At 30.0% G+C, this 18,901-nt stretch overlaps 2 protein-coding genes across 2 annotated transcripts; one reads left to right on the top strand and one right to left on the bottom strand.

Annotated features, from left to right (window-relative positions):
* On the bottom strand, positions 1 to 13,063 carry LOC132722317 (uncharacterized). Its single transcript, XM_060706787.1, has 4 exons — positions 11,712 to 13,063; positions 1,406 to 1,588; positions 721 to 863; positions 1 to 206 (listed from the first exon to the last, which is right to left on the bottom strand). Exons 1-4 carry the CDS (start codon positions 13,044 to 13,046, stop codon positions 125 to 127), a joined length of 1,743 nt encoding a protein of 580 aa, XP_060562770.1. The 5' UTR covers positions 13,047 to 13,063; the 3' UTR covers positions 1 to 124.
* A 1,572-nt stretch (positions 13,064 to 14,635) lies between these two features.
* LOC132722311 (uncharacterized) lies at positions 14,636 to 16,331 on the top strand. Its single transcript, XM_060706781.1, has 3 exons — positions 14,636 to 14,748; positions 15,110 to 15,329; positions 15,620 to 16,331. Exons 1-3 carry the CDS (start codon positions 14,649 to 14,651, stop codon positions 16,329 to 16,331), a joined length of 1,032 nt encoding a protein of 343 aa, XP_060562764.1. The 5' UTR covers positions 14,636 to 14,648.
* Positions 16,332 to 18,901: the final 2,570 nt, after the last annotated feature.

An 18,901-nucleotide genomic window follows, 5' to 3' on the forward strand; every position in this document is an offset into this window, starting at 1 on the left:
ATGAACATTTATAGATATTAATGCAATATTCTGGATAATAATCATCTGTATGTGAACATGGCTTTGTGGATGATATTTGGGATGATATTTACAAAATCTGATGTGAACTTGTTTCTATAGATCACTATAGAAGATGTCTATATTTTGGATGGATATCTAGCTTGCAGTCTTGGCATGGAAATTCCTTCTGAAGAAATGGTTCATACCTGAAATAAAATTATATATATATAATCTTATGTTATACAGTTACCCTTCTTACAGTGGATTAACAACATTTGCAGTTCTTTAATTCAATATATAACATTTACTTTGATATAACATTTTAGAGGCAACAGACAGCAAGCTTGACTATTCACAGTATGGAAAGGGGCACAACTCTGATAAAAGGTACCTCAGAATTATGGGATCTGTGCCCCATCATGTTAGATAATCAGAGAGAACAAGTGTGTGAAGTTTCAACTAGTTTTGGTGATACCAACTTGCACGCAAAAACTAAAAGTGTGAGGCTGACACCTGGGAGAGAACAATAGTTCTCCCTTTCCTTCAAATAGTTTTGCGAAAGCTCAGCAAAGCCTTGTTACTGCTGTAAAGAGTTACCCTTGAGCAAGATAATTCCTTCTGTACTGACAGCCAGTTTAAGGTTTTGAAAGTCCATACAGAATGGTCTAAAATTTGAAAAATATAAAGTTTTGCTAGAATTAAGAGGATGAATGTTTTTACCAGAAGTTAACAGCCAAGTTTCGTCCTTGTTTTAAGTTTGGATATGACTGTACCTCATGCCACCAGAATGCTGGCATGAATAAAACATCACCTTCATCTATTGTACAGTTCAATGGATGAACTTTTCCAAACAATGGAAATCTCTGAAAAACAATCATATAATAAGATCTAAATCTTTTAAGATTTACAGAAGAAAAAAATCCTGACTATCATATTCCCCTTATTATGGGTATAAAATTATCAAAACTTCATCAGTATTTTTGTAAGAAAGTGAATATATTTACTGCACTTTCAGACTTTCAGTTCCTTTCAATTACACAAAAGCATCATTTACATGCATTTACATGACAACATCATACATGGATCACAAGGGAGTTTAGGGCATCATGACCCCCCCCCCCCCCACACTCCCTTAGATTTGGCTTATGCATAAAATATATCATCAAGAATGTCTTTTGATATTAACTGAATTTTTTTTTTTTATTTAAGTGAAAATCAGACAAAAATTTAGACTTATGACACCCCTTTAACCCCACTAACACCACTGAAAACTAGTAACATGACACAACCTCCTCTGGAATATGCATTAACCCTTGTCAAATTTTGTGACCCCCTCTGGTAAAATAGCCTGGATCTGCATCTGAGCTAAAATACAAAAATACAAAATATAAATAAACTTTGATACCTCAAGATCTGGATTAATTATATCTACTGGAGACATGACCATTGCTGATGTGTCTACCAATCGTTTTTTGTGGAATGTATTGTTGGTTGAATTGTATGTAAGCTTTGCCTCGGGGATATGTGCCTCATATAATGCTGTGTTGTCATGGGGCTCAAACATAATCACCTGCTTCCGTCCACTTATCTGAAATATTTAGATTACATTAGAGAATTTGACATGATATACAATAATATGTATACATTTGTATTAGTTACATATAATTATGTGCAACATAACAATATAAATTCTTTTTTCAGAAGTAATTTCAAATATCTATAAAATGTTATCTTGAAAATGAATTTATTCATTTTTAAATGCAAGAAAAATATCATTGTCAACATTTAATAGCAAATTGACAAAAGTTGTTTGTGAACAAGAGGGCCATGATGGCCCTGAGGTCGCTCACCTGTATATAGCCCCCCATCCACCCCCCCCCACGGGCCAATTTTTACCCAAGGGCTTTTATTTGAACAGACTTGGTAGACACCCATAAGAAGATGTTTCATGCTAAACATCTAAGTTCTAGCTCATTGGGTTTTTTAAAAGAAGATTTTTAAGTTTTTACTATACACATATAGTTAAAAACAATGACACCCCTGGGGCAGGGCCAGTTTTGACCCCATGGCTTTTATTTGAACAAACTTTGTAGATATTTACTTAAAGATGTTTCATGTATAATATCTAAACTCAAGCTATTTGGGTTTTTTCAAAGAAGATTTTTAAGTTTTTGCTATACACATATAAGGAAAATCAATGACCCCCGGGGCAGGGCCAGTTTTGACCCCAGGGCTTTTATTTGAACAAAACTTGGTAGACACCCATTAGAACATGTTTCATGCTAAATATCTTAGCTCTAGCTCTTTGAGTTCTTTAAAAGAAGATTTTTTAAGTTTTTACTATATGCATATAGGTAAAATCAATGACCCCCTGGGACGGGGCCAATTTTGACCCCAGGGCTTTTATTTGAACAAACTTGGTAGACACTCATTAGAAGATGTTTCATGCTAAATATCTTAGCTCTAGCTCTTTGGGTTCTTTAAAAGAAGATTTTTTAAGTTTTTACTATATGCATATAGGGAAAATCAATGACCCCCTGGGGCGGGACCAATTTTGACCCCAGGGCTTTTATTTGAACAAACTTGGTAGACATTCACTAGAAGATGTTTCATGCCAAATATCTAAGCTCTAGCTTTTACAGTTCTTTAAAAGAAGATTTTTTAAGTTTTTACTATATGCATATAGGGAAAATCAATGACCCCCCGGGCTGGGGCCAATTTTGACCCCAGGGCTTTTATTTGAACAAACTTGGTAGACACTCACTAGAAGATGTTTCATGCCAAATATCTTAGCTCTAGCTCTTTGGGTTCTTTAAAAGAAGATTTTTTAAGTTTTTACCATATGCATATAGGGAAAATCAATGACCCCCTGGGGCGGGGCCAATTTTGACCCTAGGGCTTTTATTTGAACAAACTTGGTAGACACTCATTAGAAGATGTTTCATGCCAAATATCTAAGCTCTAGCTCTTACGGTTCTTTAAAAGAAGATATTTAAAGATTTTTCTTTCGGTTGCCATGGCAACCAGAGTTCTGCATGAAATGGAATTCTTTGAACAATCTTGATAGAGCTTCATACAAAGAGTATTCCTGCCAAGTTTCATTAACATTGGCCTTGCGGTATCATAGAAGATGTCCTTAGAATATTTAAAATGTGGACGGACGACAGACGACGGACGCCATTTGGTTGGCCATCCTAAAAGCTCACCTGCACTTTGTGCAAGGTGAGCTAAAAATGTAAGCCCCTTCAACAGCCAACAATTAGTCATAATACATCTTTAGTAATTGATTGGCTCAAGGTCACTATAACAAATGTTATGTTTATCCTACTGGCCTACACAAGTCATTAGCAACCTCCACACAAAATTGGAAGACTGTAAGCTAAAGTAATTGATCAGACTACAGAATGATGATCCAACAATATACCTGTGCTTCTTCAAACGCTTAAGCAAAGCATAAATACAATGTATTTAGATGACAGTTATCTATTCTAGAAATACATGATAGATTACCTGACAGAGAAAATAATAATAATAATAATAATTGTTCAATGACAAAATAGAAACTGAATTCAAAGAGAAAGAATGTTATTTAATCGTATCATGTAAAATGTTTACGATATTCTGTGATGAATTTTACAAATATTTGATGTTTAATTTGGTGCATTTTCAAAATTGGACCGTTTATTGGCAAATACTCGGAAGAAGCAATCTACGTTTTTCAACAGAAATGGCTTTAAAAACATTATTTTCTGAAATATTTATCTTTTTTTCGTAAGTTTAAAGATTTTAAAAGAACATTATGTTGTTAGAATTTTCATTTTTGCTCTTGTATTTAATTTTCACCCTTTTTTTGATCACTTACATAATTTGCATATAGCCAACTATACCCAGTTATACTGAGACATGTTTATCTGTAGGCCTAGTGAGAAAGGTTTACATACCGCGTTTCCAGACCATTCTATTTGAAAGACCCTGATTTAGATGACAGGATTGACAGCTTTTTATTTTTTGTGAGTGATGTCCCTTGATGTATGTGCATGTTTTTTGTGAGTGGGTTAAAAAATAGAAAAAAAATTGGAATAACTGTGTTTTTTTATTTTGTTGGAGGAAAATATTGGACTATTATTGGACTATTGTATGTAGAATCAATGGTAATTAATTTTAATAGCTACTATTAATTAAGAAATGAGAAAAATGACTATATAAACTATTTGTCAAGCATGGATCCATAGTTTTACACACTAAGGTAGACAAACAGCAATACTGAACTAACTGCTAATATGTATCTAATGTGATAGTACTGTATAGCTTTACTAAGCAAACAATGGAACAATAGATGTATAGAAAGGAATTTGTGTATTGAATTTGTGTATTGACCAGTGTATTGACCAGTATTTGTTAAATACCACAGGGATTTGTTTTTTTTTTTATTATTAAAAAAAGTATGGAAAATACATTTCTGAAATGGGTAAAAAAAATCGAAATAAAAGAGATAGGAATAGGTCGAGTAATAGTAGCATAAGTGATTTAGAGACAAGTTTTAATATAAAAAAAACAAAAGACAATTACTACATTCGAAGATTCAAAAAATACAAAATTAGACGTAACAATTGAAACTATGGCTGAAAACAATAATTATGATGTTGCAGATCAGCTGAAACAGATTTACAAAAAGCTAGAAAATGTAATTACGAAAGATGATACTTTCTTTAAAAATCTTATAAAAGATGTTATACTAGAGATGCGATCTGAAATTTTTTCATCGATTGAGAAAAAGCTAGAAATTATGGAAACCCAAATGTTTGACTATGTGAAGGAAAATACCCAGTTGAAATCACAAATAGTTGACCTTAAAAAACCGTTGAAGCAAAGGATAATGATCACACAGACAGAATCAATACGATTGAAAGGGTAGTAAGATCACATGGTGAACTACACAATGATCAGGCTCAATATAGCCGAAGAAATAACGTAAGAATTCATGGTTTACCGGAAATGCGTGGAGAAACGGCTGAACAAACAGCACAAAAAGTTATAAACATATTAAATGAAAAGATTCCCAACCTAAATCTTATGATAAATGACATAGATATTGCTCATCGCATAGGAAAACCCAATCAAAGTACAGAGCAAATGAATTTGATGGAGCTTAGAAATGAAATGAAAAATGGTGAAGGTAAAAACAGAGAAACAAGTTCAGTTGAAAATGAAAATAATGCTAGTCAAAACAAGGGTAGAGAAAAAAATAGTTTGAAGAAAGATGAAACAACACAAAAAAACAAAGGAAATGAAACGATGGCTGAAATATTGAAAAAAAATGAAACTGTAGAAATAATAGGATCTAGGCAAATTATTGTGAAATTTGTTTCAAGGATGAAAAGAGATTTAGTTATTAGGAATAAGAAACATTTGAAAGGGAGCAAAATATTTGTGAGTGAAGACCTTACACGTATAAATATGCATGTGTTAATGGTAATAAAAAAAAGTAACCCAATGGAGGTCCAATCAGTTTGGACAAAAGATGGAAAAATATTCTATAAAAATAGATATGGAAATGTGATTTATGTTCCTTATCAAGATTATCAAAAGTGGCTCAACATTTCATGGAATAATATTCGATAAACATATGTATATGAACAAACTCAACCCAAAATATACAACAGAAAAAATCTAAACAAACAGAAAATTCAAGAACCTGTGGGAATACTGTATGTATACGATTATAACAGTTAAGTGGCATGTGATGTGCATTTTTATAACTGTCAATACAGTTAAGATACACAGCTTCAGTTTTGAATACAAAATAGTTTATAATAATGAAATTTTATGTATGCATGAAAATCTATTGTTGTTTAAAAAAGAACAAAAATAATGTAAAAATATCTGAATCTCGAATATCTTTGAAAGTTAGTAAATAGTTGGTAAACAAAATGAAAAAAGCTTTGAAAGATATGTTGTATGCCTATATCAAGCTTCACACTATGCTTTTTAATAAATAAGCTGTACATGGTCACACAAAAATGGTTAATTTGAAAGTAAATACGCTTCAGTAAAAACAACGTTATGTTTTTGTTTATGATTGTGTTTTAAATTTATAAGATCATACATGCTGTATTATGTTGTGTTTTAGTTTATCAAAATGAAACAAATATATTTAAAACACGATACAAATGGTCATACTATATGTAACTTTGGAAGATTCGTATTGTTATTTTATCATATTTAACTTTGGTGAAAAATCTTTGATATTATAATGTTTAACCTTTTCAGATGTTTTTTTTTATGAAAAATAGGTAACATAGATAAAATATACCACTTGTTTAACAATCCATGTTGTATGTCTTTTATATTCTTTTCGACTTTTCATTTTTCTTTAAAAGGCATACAAGCAAGTGATTGTTTTTTTTTTTTTTTTTTTTTTAAAATAAGGTTAGTTTCTTACTCTAACTTTTCAAAAGGTTAAATTGTTACTTTATCGTATTTTAATACTGATGATAAAATATTTGATACTATAATTTTTAATCTTTTCAGATTTTTTTTATGAAAAAAAAAGTGACATAGATAGATAAAACAATGCCATTAGTTTTACAATCCATGTTGTATGTCTTTTATATTCTTTTCGACTTTTCATTTTTCTTTAAAAGGCATATAAGCAAGAGATTGTATTTTGTGTGTTTTTTTTTGTTGTTGTTGTTTTTTTTATATAGTTTTTTTTTCTATTATTAATAGAACACATTCAAAAGGTTATTTTTTCTCACTTATGTTGTTTTTCTCAATACAACTTTCGAATTTTGCGGTACAATATTTAAATCCACGGAGCAAAAAGAAAAAAGTTAAATACTAAACTAATATACATGGAAATTGTATGTATACTTCTAAAGTATAAGAAACAACCTTAATAATTTTAGTAATAAAATACACTATGGATAATTATAAAATAGATAACAAGTTAACATGAGTTTTACATTTAAATGTATCCAATTAAGAATATTTTTGTTTTATTTGTGGAAGCATTATTTACTGAAGTTTATTATATTGAAGTAATAAAAAGCATACTATATAAAGTTAAAAAATAAGAGTAAGCAAAAGAGCACATATATTGATTGCTTAATAAAATTGCATTTATAATTCTGTCACTTTTTTAAAGTCTACTTTGTATATTTTTTTGAGGTTAGCAATATATGGATCACATTACATGTAAATGAAAAACAACCAACAGTTTGTTTTCGTATTTGTTTTTTTCAATTTAATAGGTGAGCTGGTTTTGTTTTTTGTGTATTATGGTTTTATACTTTTAAGTATGAGGTTGGTTTGCTCTTCATGGAAACTACAATAATTACTTTAAATGTTAGAGGGTTAGGAAATAGTCAAAAACGAAAACAATTATTTAATTGGCTGGATTCACAACCATATTCTATTTATATGTTACAAGAAACCCACTTAACAAATCAATATGAACCTTTGAAAAATGAATGGAATGGCACAACTTTTTTCAGTGGAAATAAATCTAACAAAGCAGGCGTTGCATTTTTGATTAAAAACGATTGTAATATTAAAATTTTAAATAAAAAAGAATTGATTATAGGAAAATTAATAATGATTGAAGTAAAAATAAATGACAAGGATTTCACAATGATTAATATTTATGGACCAAATGATGATAACATATATATTTTTGATATACTTGAAAAGTTTATTCTTGAAAATGACGACAAGAACATTTTAATCGGTGGCGATTTCAATACAGTAATTAATACATCTTTGGATAAAAAGAATGGAAATCTTCATACAAGTAGAAAATGTAGAGATAAGATAAAAAACATAATTGAAACATGTAATCTAATTGACATTTGGCGTTTTAAACACCCCGAAAAGAGGCAATTTACATGGCACTCTAATGGAAAACCAGTCATATACTGTAGACTTGATTACTTTCTTATATCCGATTCGCTTAGAAACATCATTTCAAAAAGTAATATTTCACATGGCTTTAAAACAGATCATTCTCTAGTTACTTTGACATTTAATGATAATGCAATGCAAAAAGGACCTGGATACTTTAAAATGAACAGTGCTTTATTATTAGATGAAGTTTATCAAAGTGTAATTAAGGAAATTATTCAAACAACAGCAGAAATAAATAAAACATCAAATCCAAATACCTTGTGGGAAATAATAAAAGGTGCAATAAGAAATGAAACAATACGTTATGCAAGTTTTAAGAAAAAGAAAGAAAAAGAACAAGAGTTAAATTTGATTGATGAAATAAAACAATTAGAAGAAAAAATACTAACAATTGATTCCTATAAAGAAAGTGAAGATGAAAATAAGTTAAAAAATGAAATTTTATTAAAAAAACAAAAACTTGATGAAATTTATGAATATCGTGTAAATGGCTCAATTTTAAGAGCAAGAGCTATTCATGTAGAACATAACGAAAAAAATAGTAAATATTTTGCAAACTTAGAAAAAAGACAAGCCGAGAAAAAAGTTATACATAAATTAAAGGTAGAAAATAAAGAAATAACAGAAATAAAAGAAATATTAAAAGAAGAAAAATCCTTTTATGAATGTTTGTATAGATATAGAACTTCTCAAAACTCAAATATTAATTTTTTTGATACAGATATAAAATTATTAAATGAAGAAGAAAAGATCACATGTGAAGGGAAAATTAATGAATATGAATGTAAAATAGCTTTATCAGAAATGAAAAATAATAAAAGTCCAGGATCTGATGGTTTAACAGTTGAATTCTATAAATTATTTTGGAATAGCATAAAAGACTATTATCTAGCTTCCATTAATTACTCTTTTGATACTTCAAAATTAACAACACTTCAAAGACAAGGAATAATATCCCTTATTCCTAAACCGGATAAAGATCTTACAGATATTTCAAATTGGAGACCAATAAGCTTGCTCAATGTTGATTATAAACTTGCAACAAAAACAATTTCAAATAGAATAAAAAAAGTTCTGCCGTCTATAATAAGTTTTAATCAAACTGGTTTTATGAAAAATAGATATATTGGTGAAAATGTAAGGCTGATTTTTGAAATTATTGAACATCTGCAGAAAGAAAATAAACCGGGTTTATTATTCTTTGCTGATTATGAAAAAGCATTCGACAGTCTAAGCCATCAATTTATATTTGATACACTGAATAAATTTAATTTTGGCAAAGATCTTATAAAATGGGTTAAAATCTTTTATACTGATATATCAAGTATAGTTATCAATAATGGACATTTTTCAGAGTCTTTTAATATAGAAAGGGGAGTACGTCAGGGATGTCCATTATCATCTTCATTATTTATTTTATGTATAGAAATATTATCAAATTTCATAGAAAAAGATAGTGAAATTAAAGGAATAGAAATCGCGAACAAAACAATAAAGCAATCCTTTTTTGCAGATGATGCAACATTTGTTAATGATGGATCAGTGAAGTCTTTTGAAAAACTTGTATATGTAATAACGGAATTTAGCAAAATCTCTGGTTTAAAACTTAATACAAAAAAATCCACAGTTCTACGAGTGGGATCGCTCACAAAAAGTGATATAGAACATTGTAAATATAAAAAATTCAATTGGACATCTGATTCAGCAAAAACTCTAGGCATTCTTTTCTCGTCTAATTACAAAATAAATACAGATATAAATTTAGAACCAAAACTAAGAAACTTTTTTATTTGCTTAAAACAATGGCAACACAGAAAACTGACACTTATGGGTAAAGTGATGGTAATAAAAACTTTTGCCTTACCTAAACTGTTGTATCCATTTTCAGTTTTAGAAAACCCATCAAGTAATAAGATAAAAGAAATAATTAAAGCAATGTTTTTGTTTCTTTGGGATGGCAAGCCAGAAAAAATCAAACGTAAAACATTAAAACTTAATGTTAAAAATGGTGGTTTAAAAATGATCGATATTAATAATTTTTTAAATGCAGTAAAGGCAAATTGGGTCAAACGATATATAAATGAGGACAATAAAGGATTATGGAAACTTTTTATAAATCAAAAGATAAAACAGTATGGAAATGACCTTATATTTGACTGTAATCTTTCGAAATCAGATATCAATAAGCTTTTTCCTCATAATTCATTTGTAAACAATGTGCTTTCGTCATGGTTTCATATTCAACAAGAACACAATAATAAAAAAGATAACCTTAAACATATAATATGGAATAATTCGAATATTAAAATTGATAATAAATTGGTGTACTATAAAACATGGCATCAAAAAGGTATTCTATATTTAGAACATCTATATGATTATAGGAAAAATGAACTCTACAAATTTGAAGACCTTAAAAATATCTATGGTATGGAAAATGCTGAGTTTTTAAAATATTACACGCTTGTGAATAATATACCAAAAGGATATCTTAATAGTCTGAAATCTACAAGAAATTATAACGAAGTACAAGATACACTCCTAAATAAAGTTAAAAAATCAAAATCTACAAATAAGCTTTTATATAATATTCAACTTGAAAATGATGAAAGGTTCAAAAATACAAATGAAGAGAAATGGGAAAAAGAAATAGAAACTGAGTTGGATTGGCAAAAAATATATATGGTTCCATTTAAAAGTACTACAGACGTGTCATTGAGAAATTTTCAATACAAATTTATTCATAGACTTATTCCAACTAATACAATGTTATTTAAGTATAGCCTTTGTAATTCAAATCTATGTGATTTTTGTGGTAGCAATTTAGAAACGCTTTACCATCTTTTTTGGGAATGTACTATTGTACAAAATTTATGGTCAAAATTACATTCTTTTCTTTTATCAATCAATATTATTTTCTCATATAATTTAGAAACAGTGTTTTTTGGAGAACTGAAAAACAATATTAATAGTATTTTAGTAAATTATATCATCATACTTATGAAATATTTTATCCTTAAAATGAAATACCAAAAGCATGAACCAACTTTTGATATTTTCAAAAACTTTTTGCTATTGAGAATACAAATTGAAGAGGAAATTGCTTTTTTAAATGATAACGTTGAATCACACAAACAAAAATGGGGTAACTTGTTTAACGCTCTAATCTACAAACCAACAGTAAGTTAAAAATAATTTCAAAATCATAAAACGTAAGAAAATTAATTGAAATTAGCTCGCTTGTTCCTTTTTTTTGGTCTCTTTTTTGCGATTGTATGTATGTTTTGTATGTATGTAGGAAAAAAGTATCTTTTTGAATGTATGTGTGTATGTTTGTGTATGTATATTTTCTCTGACTTTTTTCTTTGTTGTTTTTTTTTCTCTCTCTTTCCTTATTTTTACACCAAATAATGTTAAATATTTTTGAATATACTTCAAAAATCCTTCTTTTTTTCATTCTCCCTTTCTCTAAATAATGTTAAAATGTCTTTGAATATACATGTACTTTAAATTTTCAGTCTCTTTATCTGAAATACTCTTTCTTTTATTCGAAATGAATAAATATATAGTAGAAATATGGAGTAAATGGATGTTTTTTTTCATACTTATGTAGTTTTTTGTTATTGAAATTATAGGTATGAGTCTGTGAATTGTATGTTAATATGTATGTTTGTATTGTTATACTTCAAATATCAAATAAATGAAAAAAAAAAAGAAAAAAAAAAAAAAAAAAAAAAAAAAAAAAAAAAGCTTTTTATTTTTTTATTTTTTATTTTTTTTTTAGTTTAACAACAATGATAGATTACCTGACAGAGAAAATTGTCAAAAGGATCAAAATGTAACTTTCCTAGTGTATTCCCGTCACTCAGCCACATATTCAGATGCTCTAAACGAAGTGTTTTCTGCATGAAAGGCATCTCTATTATGTCATCTTGCAACTCAGGCATTATGTCAGAAATGGACGAGTACTCTAGATATGCTGAAAATTTACTCCTGCTCCCATTGGCTACAGATTCATAAGTATCTATGAATGTTGAAAAATTCATATTTGCTTCTGCAGGTCGAACAACAACTAAATCTGGAAATAGTAATTGTTCTTTCACTACAGGTGGAATGTTAAAGTCATTATAATTTTCAAAATTGGATGCAAAGTCAACACCTTCTAGTTTACCTAGAGGTGTAAGCTTAATATGAACTAACCTATCACCATAATGTGTTCTAAAATATTCATTTGTCCATTTTTTCATTGCTGGCCAATGAGTTATAGCATTTTTGAAAATTACTGGTTTTGATCTTTTTAAATATTCATGAAAGAATTTATCTTTGGATGGTAAAGGCGCATGCTCACACTTTGCTATATTGAGCTCTTCATCTTTGAAATTGAGCAAATGTTCAAGATCGGCAGAAGCTATCATATATCCAGCTTTTGTTTTCTCACCCTTTAACCTCATTTCTGAATCTTCAAGAGATGAAATTTTATTGATTTCTCTTCTACAGTCAATTTTGCTACAGTATTGACCTTTTCTAGTATCAGATTCTGTAAGCAATTTTTTAATATCATATTCAGATATTTCTTTTACTTTGAATAATGAACTAAGGATTTCTTGTCGATGAAGGCCTTCAACAGATAAATAACCACGTTTTGTCCGATAAGTATTACATTTTTGATTAATAAATTCAACAAGTATATCTACAGTTTTAATTCCCGTAAAGCTTTCAGCCACTGGGTCTGGTTTCGCCAAATTTCCTGTAGATAAACATGTCCTGTCAACTTCCCTTTTAGGGAAAGACAAAATTTCAGGACTTGCATTGGGATTGCCGCCATTGGTCTTCAATGACTTTCCTGATGGCCAAACAAAATGTTCCGCATTTATAAGCCCAATAACAACAAGATCCTCATCCGCAAACGCCTTTTTTATAAGCGAGTATACATTTGAAATCTCTTCCCGGTCAAGTGCCGATTTTGAGATGCCTATAAAACAGGATTGTTCGAGCACCTGCAGGATTACATTTGGTGAAAACACATATTCCTTTGAAGAATCTTGAGTTCCTAATATATGACATTTTCTAGATATCAGTAAATAAATGGAAACGATAAGTAAAATTTTGACAATATTCCATTTTGACGTTACCCACGCCATTTGTAACACATGTAAGGGGGAACAACTTTACGTAAAATAAATTACTATCCTGAACGTTCACGAGTCGCACGAAATTTACAATTTTAACAGGAACATCAAATCGTATTAAGATAAACAACCCTTACCCTAATCTTTAATATATATGTGGGAAGTTTGTTTGCTTGTTTTTTTTGCTGTTGCGTATAACAATGGTAAAGGCAACATTGATCAATGATTGTGCTCAAATGATGGTTTTAAAATAAAGAAAGCCTTTTCTGGATGAGGTCTCAATAGATAACATGGTTAAAAATATGGATTTTGTTTACTCGCAAGGTCATCAAAATTTCGTTTATGATATGCACATATATAATTTTTCATGAAATAGACAAATATCTGGAAAAACATAGCTTTTGCATTTCATCTATTCAAATAGCTTGGCTGTACGTATATATATGTATGGATGTATGTATGTGAATTATATGTGTATTGTTTTACAGGTCCATTACATTAACTTACCTTCAAAGTCACGTGCATTATTTATTAAAGATATTCATCCTGTCAGTAACCGTAACTCACTGTCTGGGACGCTAATAAGAGTAATCAGCACCATATATATAATATCGTCTGCATAAGTCCATAGTCAAACAAAATACCTCGATGATATCACAAGGGTCATTAAGAGAACAAGTAGGTATATAGCGGTACCCGACGGAAGCCTGACCATAAGTGGCCAAGATAAAGGAGTGTTCGTGCATTGTATGTGCTCTGTCATTGATATGGTCTGTACGTAATGATGACCCATGTCTGCCAGTACATGTCATCGTTCTCTAAGTACTTTAATTGTTATTCCGAGCTTTTCGGTATTAGGCAGGACATTCAGCACAGTATACCCGGGGACATTAACATATGTCAGTGTAAAGAAATACAAATATATTGGTTTTCCGTTATGACATTTACCCAGAAATCACCTGCCGTTGGCCTGTACCTTCTCCACATGAACGCTTCATGGAAGGAGAATCCGTCAAATTATTTAATATACAAATCTACTGTTATTATATTGCCAGCAAGAATAGCAATTTTCTTATAAAATATTCATCATTATTGTAGCCAACCATGGAAATCCGTGAGCCAACTGATCAATAATTTTACACGTAATATACAAAAGTTACTGGACAATGCTGCAATTTCAGGTAATAAAAATGAATCAGAATGTACTGGCTAGCTAAATGTATATTTATAGAGCCTTAATTTGTGAATTTGTTTGTTACGAGTAAAAAAACTAAATTTGTGTTTGACGTCACAATTCCGACCAAGAAAGAATACAAAGGGAAATACTTTATAGGTAAGTACTTTACAATATTTATGTACTAGTCTATATAGCTTTCTGTTTTTCATTTTGCGGCAAATCGATATTCACAATGTAATACTCTATAGTACCAGTTTAGATTAGCAGTAATTGGATTTTTTCATTTACAAAGACTTTAAAGTTATTTCTATCAGAAAACACTTTACAGATATGCTCATGTTCATAACTACCATGGATTGTTGTAGAAAACATTGAAAGTGTTCGTTTATAGACATTTACAACCTGATACATTATTTTTTTCATTCAGAAGTAAAAATATGAGACGAGAAAGATCACGTGTCATTACGTCAGTTTACAGAAGGAATCTGATACCATGTTGTATTGTTGGTGTTGTACTGGTCTACCTACTTTATACACGTAAATACTTATATGTAGCACATTTTCTGAAATATTAACAATGCAAATGAAAAGTGAAAATTACAGACTAGATTTGTTGGAGCTTTCAAGTTAAACTATATCTTAACTCAAAACACAAGGCACATTAATTAAGCATCATATTTTTTAAATAATGAATAGTTTCTTTAGAAAGGGCACACATGTGTTTTAATGTTTTAATTATTGATTAAGAATACTTCAGATGCATATCATCTGAAACAGTGGAAATAAATAGCCGAATATAACATGTATTTTCATAGATATCACAATTGTTGGATAACTGTACATAGATTATAACTAAGGAACTGAAGCTAAAACAAATTCTTTGTCACTTTTTACTTAGGGCCAAGAAGTAAGAAAGTTATGTATGTACCAAGGCCAGAGGTAAATAATGTTAAAGATCTTCTTTTGCTGTCAAACATGCGTAGTGGTTCAACATTAACTGGAGAACTGTTGAGGGATTCGCCGGGAACATTTTTTGTGTTCGAGCCTTTACAACCATTGGCACCTTACCATTATTTTACCGAGAGTGCTGTTTGCAGAGTAAGAGATGAAGACTGCAGGTAAGTATATGGAACATGTTGATATGTAAAAAAACTGTCCAATTTAGCTAGACGGCAAATGTTTATTATTATTATTATCATTGTTATTATTTAATCTAAACCTGGTTGTGAAATAATTGGCTTAATTTATGGGATGCACACCAAGGGGCAATATCTGGATTAAAATCTGGATCAGCTTAACTGATTTATAAATAATCATTCCTGTTTTATTATTTTATTACAGTATTATTGTATTATTTTTAACTTTATTTTTTGTGTGTTATCTAACATTTAACAAATCATCATTTCAGTACTGAACAAGCTGGTAAACGAATTTCGGAAGCATTACAAATCGTGCATGCTATTTTCTCGTGCAATATACAAGCGATTCCAAAAGTGGTCATGGACTTTATACGGGACCAAAATAAATCAGGACCAGCTTGGTACCAGTTTAACACCTGCTTAAAGGTAACTCCACCTGAGAAAAGTAACAGTTTTCCCAAACAATGCCTTTTAGACATTGAAAAAGAGTGCAAACGAGCAAAAACAAGAATTGTTAAGATTTTGCGACTGGATCTACTGACCGCTGAAAAATTGTTAAGAAATTTACCCATCTTAAAAATAGTAATGTTATTTAGAGACCCACGCGCTATAATGAATTCCCGGATTAAAACCGACTGGTTCCCCGTTCAAGAAAACAATACGATCGAGGCTACAAGAAATATAAACAGTCTATGTATCAAAATGGAGAACGATTTGAAAACCTTTAGAAACAGAGAATTGGCAGTGTCTGATAGAGTTATAATTATGAAAACTGAAGATTTATTTGATGAAAGTATAGGAGTATTCAATATATTTGAGTTTATAGATAAGAAAATCACAAATAAGGAATTCGAGAGAATCGAGGCCGTCATTAATGGAAAACCTCTATTTAGAGTCTGGCAAAACGAGATAAAAACGGAATATCGAAAACAAACAGAATCCAAGTGTAAAACTGTTTTAGAATTTTATGGAATAAAATAACATTTGTTAGCAGTTCAGGTTTTAATGAAATGAAGTTTAGAATTCAGAATACTCGAAAAACATACCCTGCCAAGCATTCGTTGAGGTATAAAATATGTATTCATTAATTGTAAGGTATTTGAAGATACGGTGATTAAATATATAAACAAGGGATGCACTCGTTGCTGAGAGTATAAGTCAGTTATGTCAGTTAGGCTACTGACCTCGTATTGCTGTTCTTTCCTGTCCCGCCAGTGAATGGTTTACCGTTTAATAAACCAATACAATCGGGGTAACAACAAATATATAAACAGTCCAATCTTCATAGGAAGAAGTCATATATTTATGTATAAATCTCCTGATGTATAAAGTTCCTTGAGCACATTTACACTTATCATAGGCATAAAAAGGCCTTGGAACTTCTATCTGCATTCTCCGAGACTTCAATTATTCGTTTACCATAAACTTTTATATCACCACAGAGATACACAGAGAGACTAACAGGGTAAAGGATAGAATAAGCTATATTAATTTCATCAGCGACTTAAAAATAGTCTTACAAAATGTAACATAAGCTATTGTACCAATAATAATTGTAAATTTACCAGCATTACAAGAATGTTGTTTTAGTATATTTAGGTTATGTTATGTTTTGCTTTGCAAAATCATTTGACATGTTAACATAAAGCGAACATATTTTCTTCAATTGAGAGACTATAAAGCCAATGTTTGCATGTGACAAACACATCTCTGATACTTTTAAATCAAATCAACATGTTATGAAATGATATAGGGTGAGGGAAATTGTTTTTAATTGTTATAATGAAGAAAGTATTGAACAGATCTCAGTGAGGAAAAGAAAACAATTCTAAGATACGAATTATTATTTTTATTGTGTAAAAATAAATCAGAGTAATATAATTTCAAAAATGTTTGTCTTTTTTACATCTAAAAAGTACTGTATGCTCATTTTCTAATTTAATTTCAATTTAACAGCATCCGTGACCTGAAATGAAAAATAAAGAACTATATTTATTCAACACGTAGGAAACAAATAAAAGGTTACATGGTTTTCAACTCGCATGTGCTTCAACATTTTATTGTAAGCAGAAACGGCACACAAATTAAAATTATCGTAAAAGTCAATTGCAACATTAGATTATTATTCTACAATAAATATTTCTTTTTTACCGTTTACAGTTGTTTAATTCAATATTGTGACAATAATAATTAGAGGACGGTTACCTAAGCTAGACTGTTTAGAAGTTTTCCTTCTTGTAGTCACTGCATAGAAACATTGCATACAGTTCATTTTCACCATGTACCTGAAATATTCCACAAATATATACCTTCGATTTTATATGGCAACTTTAATTTACAACAGAAACAGTTTGATAAAATGTTAATTAAACATGAATAATGTTGTGTCCATCGTGTCATCTTAAGGTATCAAAATAAACAATTATTATAAATAAAGTTTAAACATCATGTTTACAAATCTACTTTGATAACTTGTTCTAGTTGCTAACAGTATTTACACATGCCAAACGAACTTTATATTCCAATTTTAGAAACAAATACCGGGAGTTTAGCAATAAATTCGCATGGCTTTGTGCTACATACCTTATTATCCGACCCGATTGTAGTTTCACCCTCAATGTGATTTGCCAGACCTTTTGATGTGTTGTCAATGGTGATTGCCTGGATACCTTTAGAAATATACAAAGTTTGATAATAAGCCAAATATAAATTGATAAAAGAGGCATCCAATATAATGTTAAATTTGCATTAACCATATACTAGTATTTCCTTAATTTAAAGTACGGTCTTCTATTCAAATACCTCCGTAGTTCCTACATGGCGCATTGCGATTGCTATTTTACAATTAAAATTGTCATTCCCCGGAATATTTCTTTTTAATTTAAAAGATTATTCTCATATATATGATATCATATTTTCAATGTTGTGCGGATATTTAAAATGATATCATCGGGCGTTTTTCATACGAATGTCAGCTAGTTTTCCATAAATTGCAGTATAATATCGTATTAATTAATACAAAACCTGTATGTTGTAGATCTAATTTCATGATTTAATTTATACCTGCAATTTGGTGAACTGTTTAAAACACATACCATTCATTCCTGTTTTCCTTGTACCGTTTTGTGAGCGATTATTTGCAGCTAACCTTGCTCGCATTTCGGCCTCTATTTCTGAATGTGAAACTCGGTTCTTCTTGTGTTTTCCTACATATGCTCCCATTGTGATTTTTGTATTTTTCTCCAAAACACTTTACCGTTGAAGCAATATCTATTCTTGAACGTTAATGTTTCTACGACGTCAGTAACGTGGTGATAGCGTTTATTTAGCGCATCTTTGACGTCATCACTTATAAGCCAATAGGATTTTACAAATCACGTATGACAAGTGCATACATTTAATAAAATTAATAGATAGGTCACCTTTTGGCAAATTAAGGACATAATAGGAATTGTGGCATGTCAGAGATCCGTTTACGTACTTCAATTGTAATGCAGTATAATTTGGCTTTATCAGGGCAACAGTTACTCATCTTCAGTTTGTGCTGTATA

This window comes from Ruditapes philippinarum, unplaced genomic scaffold, assembly GCF_026571515.1.
Source record: "Ruditapes philippinarum isolate M1 unplaced genomic scaffold, ASM2657151v2 ctg1297_1_1_1_1, whole genome shotgun sequence".
Taxonomy (NCBI): Eukaryota; Metazoa; Mollusca; class Bivalvia; order Venerida; family Veneridae; genus Ruditapes; species Ruditapes philippinarum.

What these genes read in the sequence shown, in the direction of transcription:
- LOC132722317 (XM_060706787.1), bottom strand. Translation starts at nt 13,046, where the DNA reads ATGGCGTGGGTAACGTCAAAATGGAATATTGTCAAAATTTTACTTATC. An exon ending in TTGACAATTTTCTCTGTCAG is followed by an intron (nt 1,589 to 11,711) that starts GTAATCTATCAT and finishes TAAATATTTCAG; the next exon opens with ATAAGTGGACGGAAGCAGGT. An exon ending in AACTTGGCTGTTAACTTCTG is followed by an intron (nt 207 to 720) that starts GTAAAAACATTC and finishes ATTTTATTTCAG; the next exon opens with GTATGAACCATTTCTTCAGA.
- LOC132722311 (XM_060706781.1), top strand. Translation starts at nt 14,649, where the DNA reads ATGAGACGAGAAAGATCACGTGTCATTACGTCAGTTTACAGAAGGAAT. An exon ending in GGTCTACCTACTTTATACAC is followed by an intron (nt 14,749 to 15,109) that starts GTAAATACTTAT and finishes CTTTTTACTTAG; the next exon opens with GGCCAAGAAGTAAGAAAGTT. An exon ending in GTAAGAGATGAAGACTGCAG is followed by an intron (nt 15,330 to 15,619) that starts GTAAGTATATGG and finishes TCATCATTTCAG; the next exon opens with TACTGAACAAGCTGGTAAAC.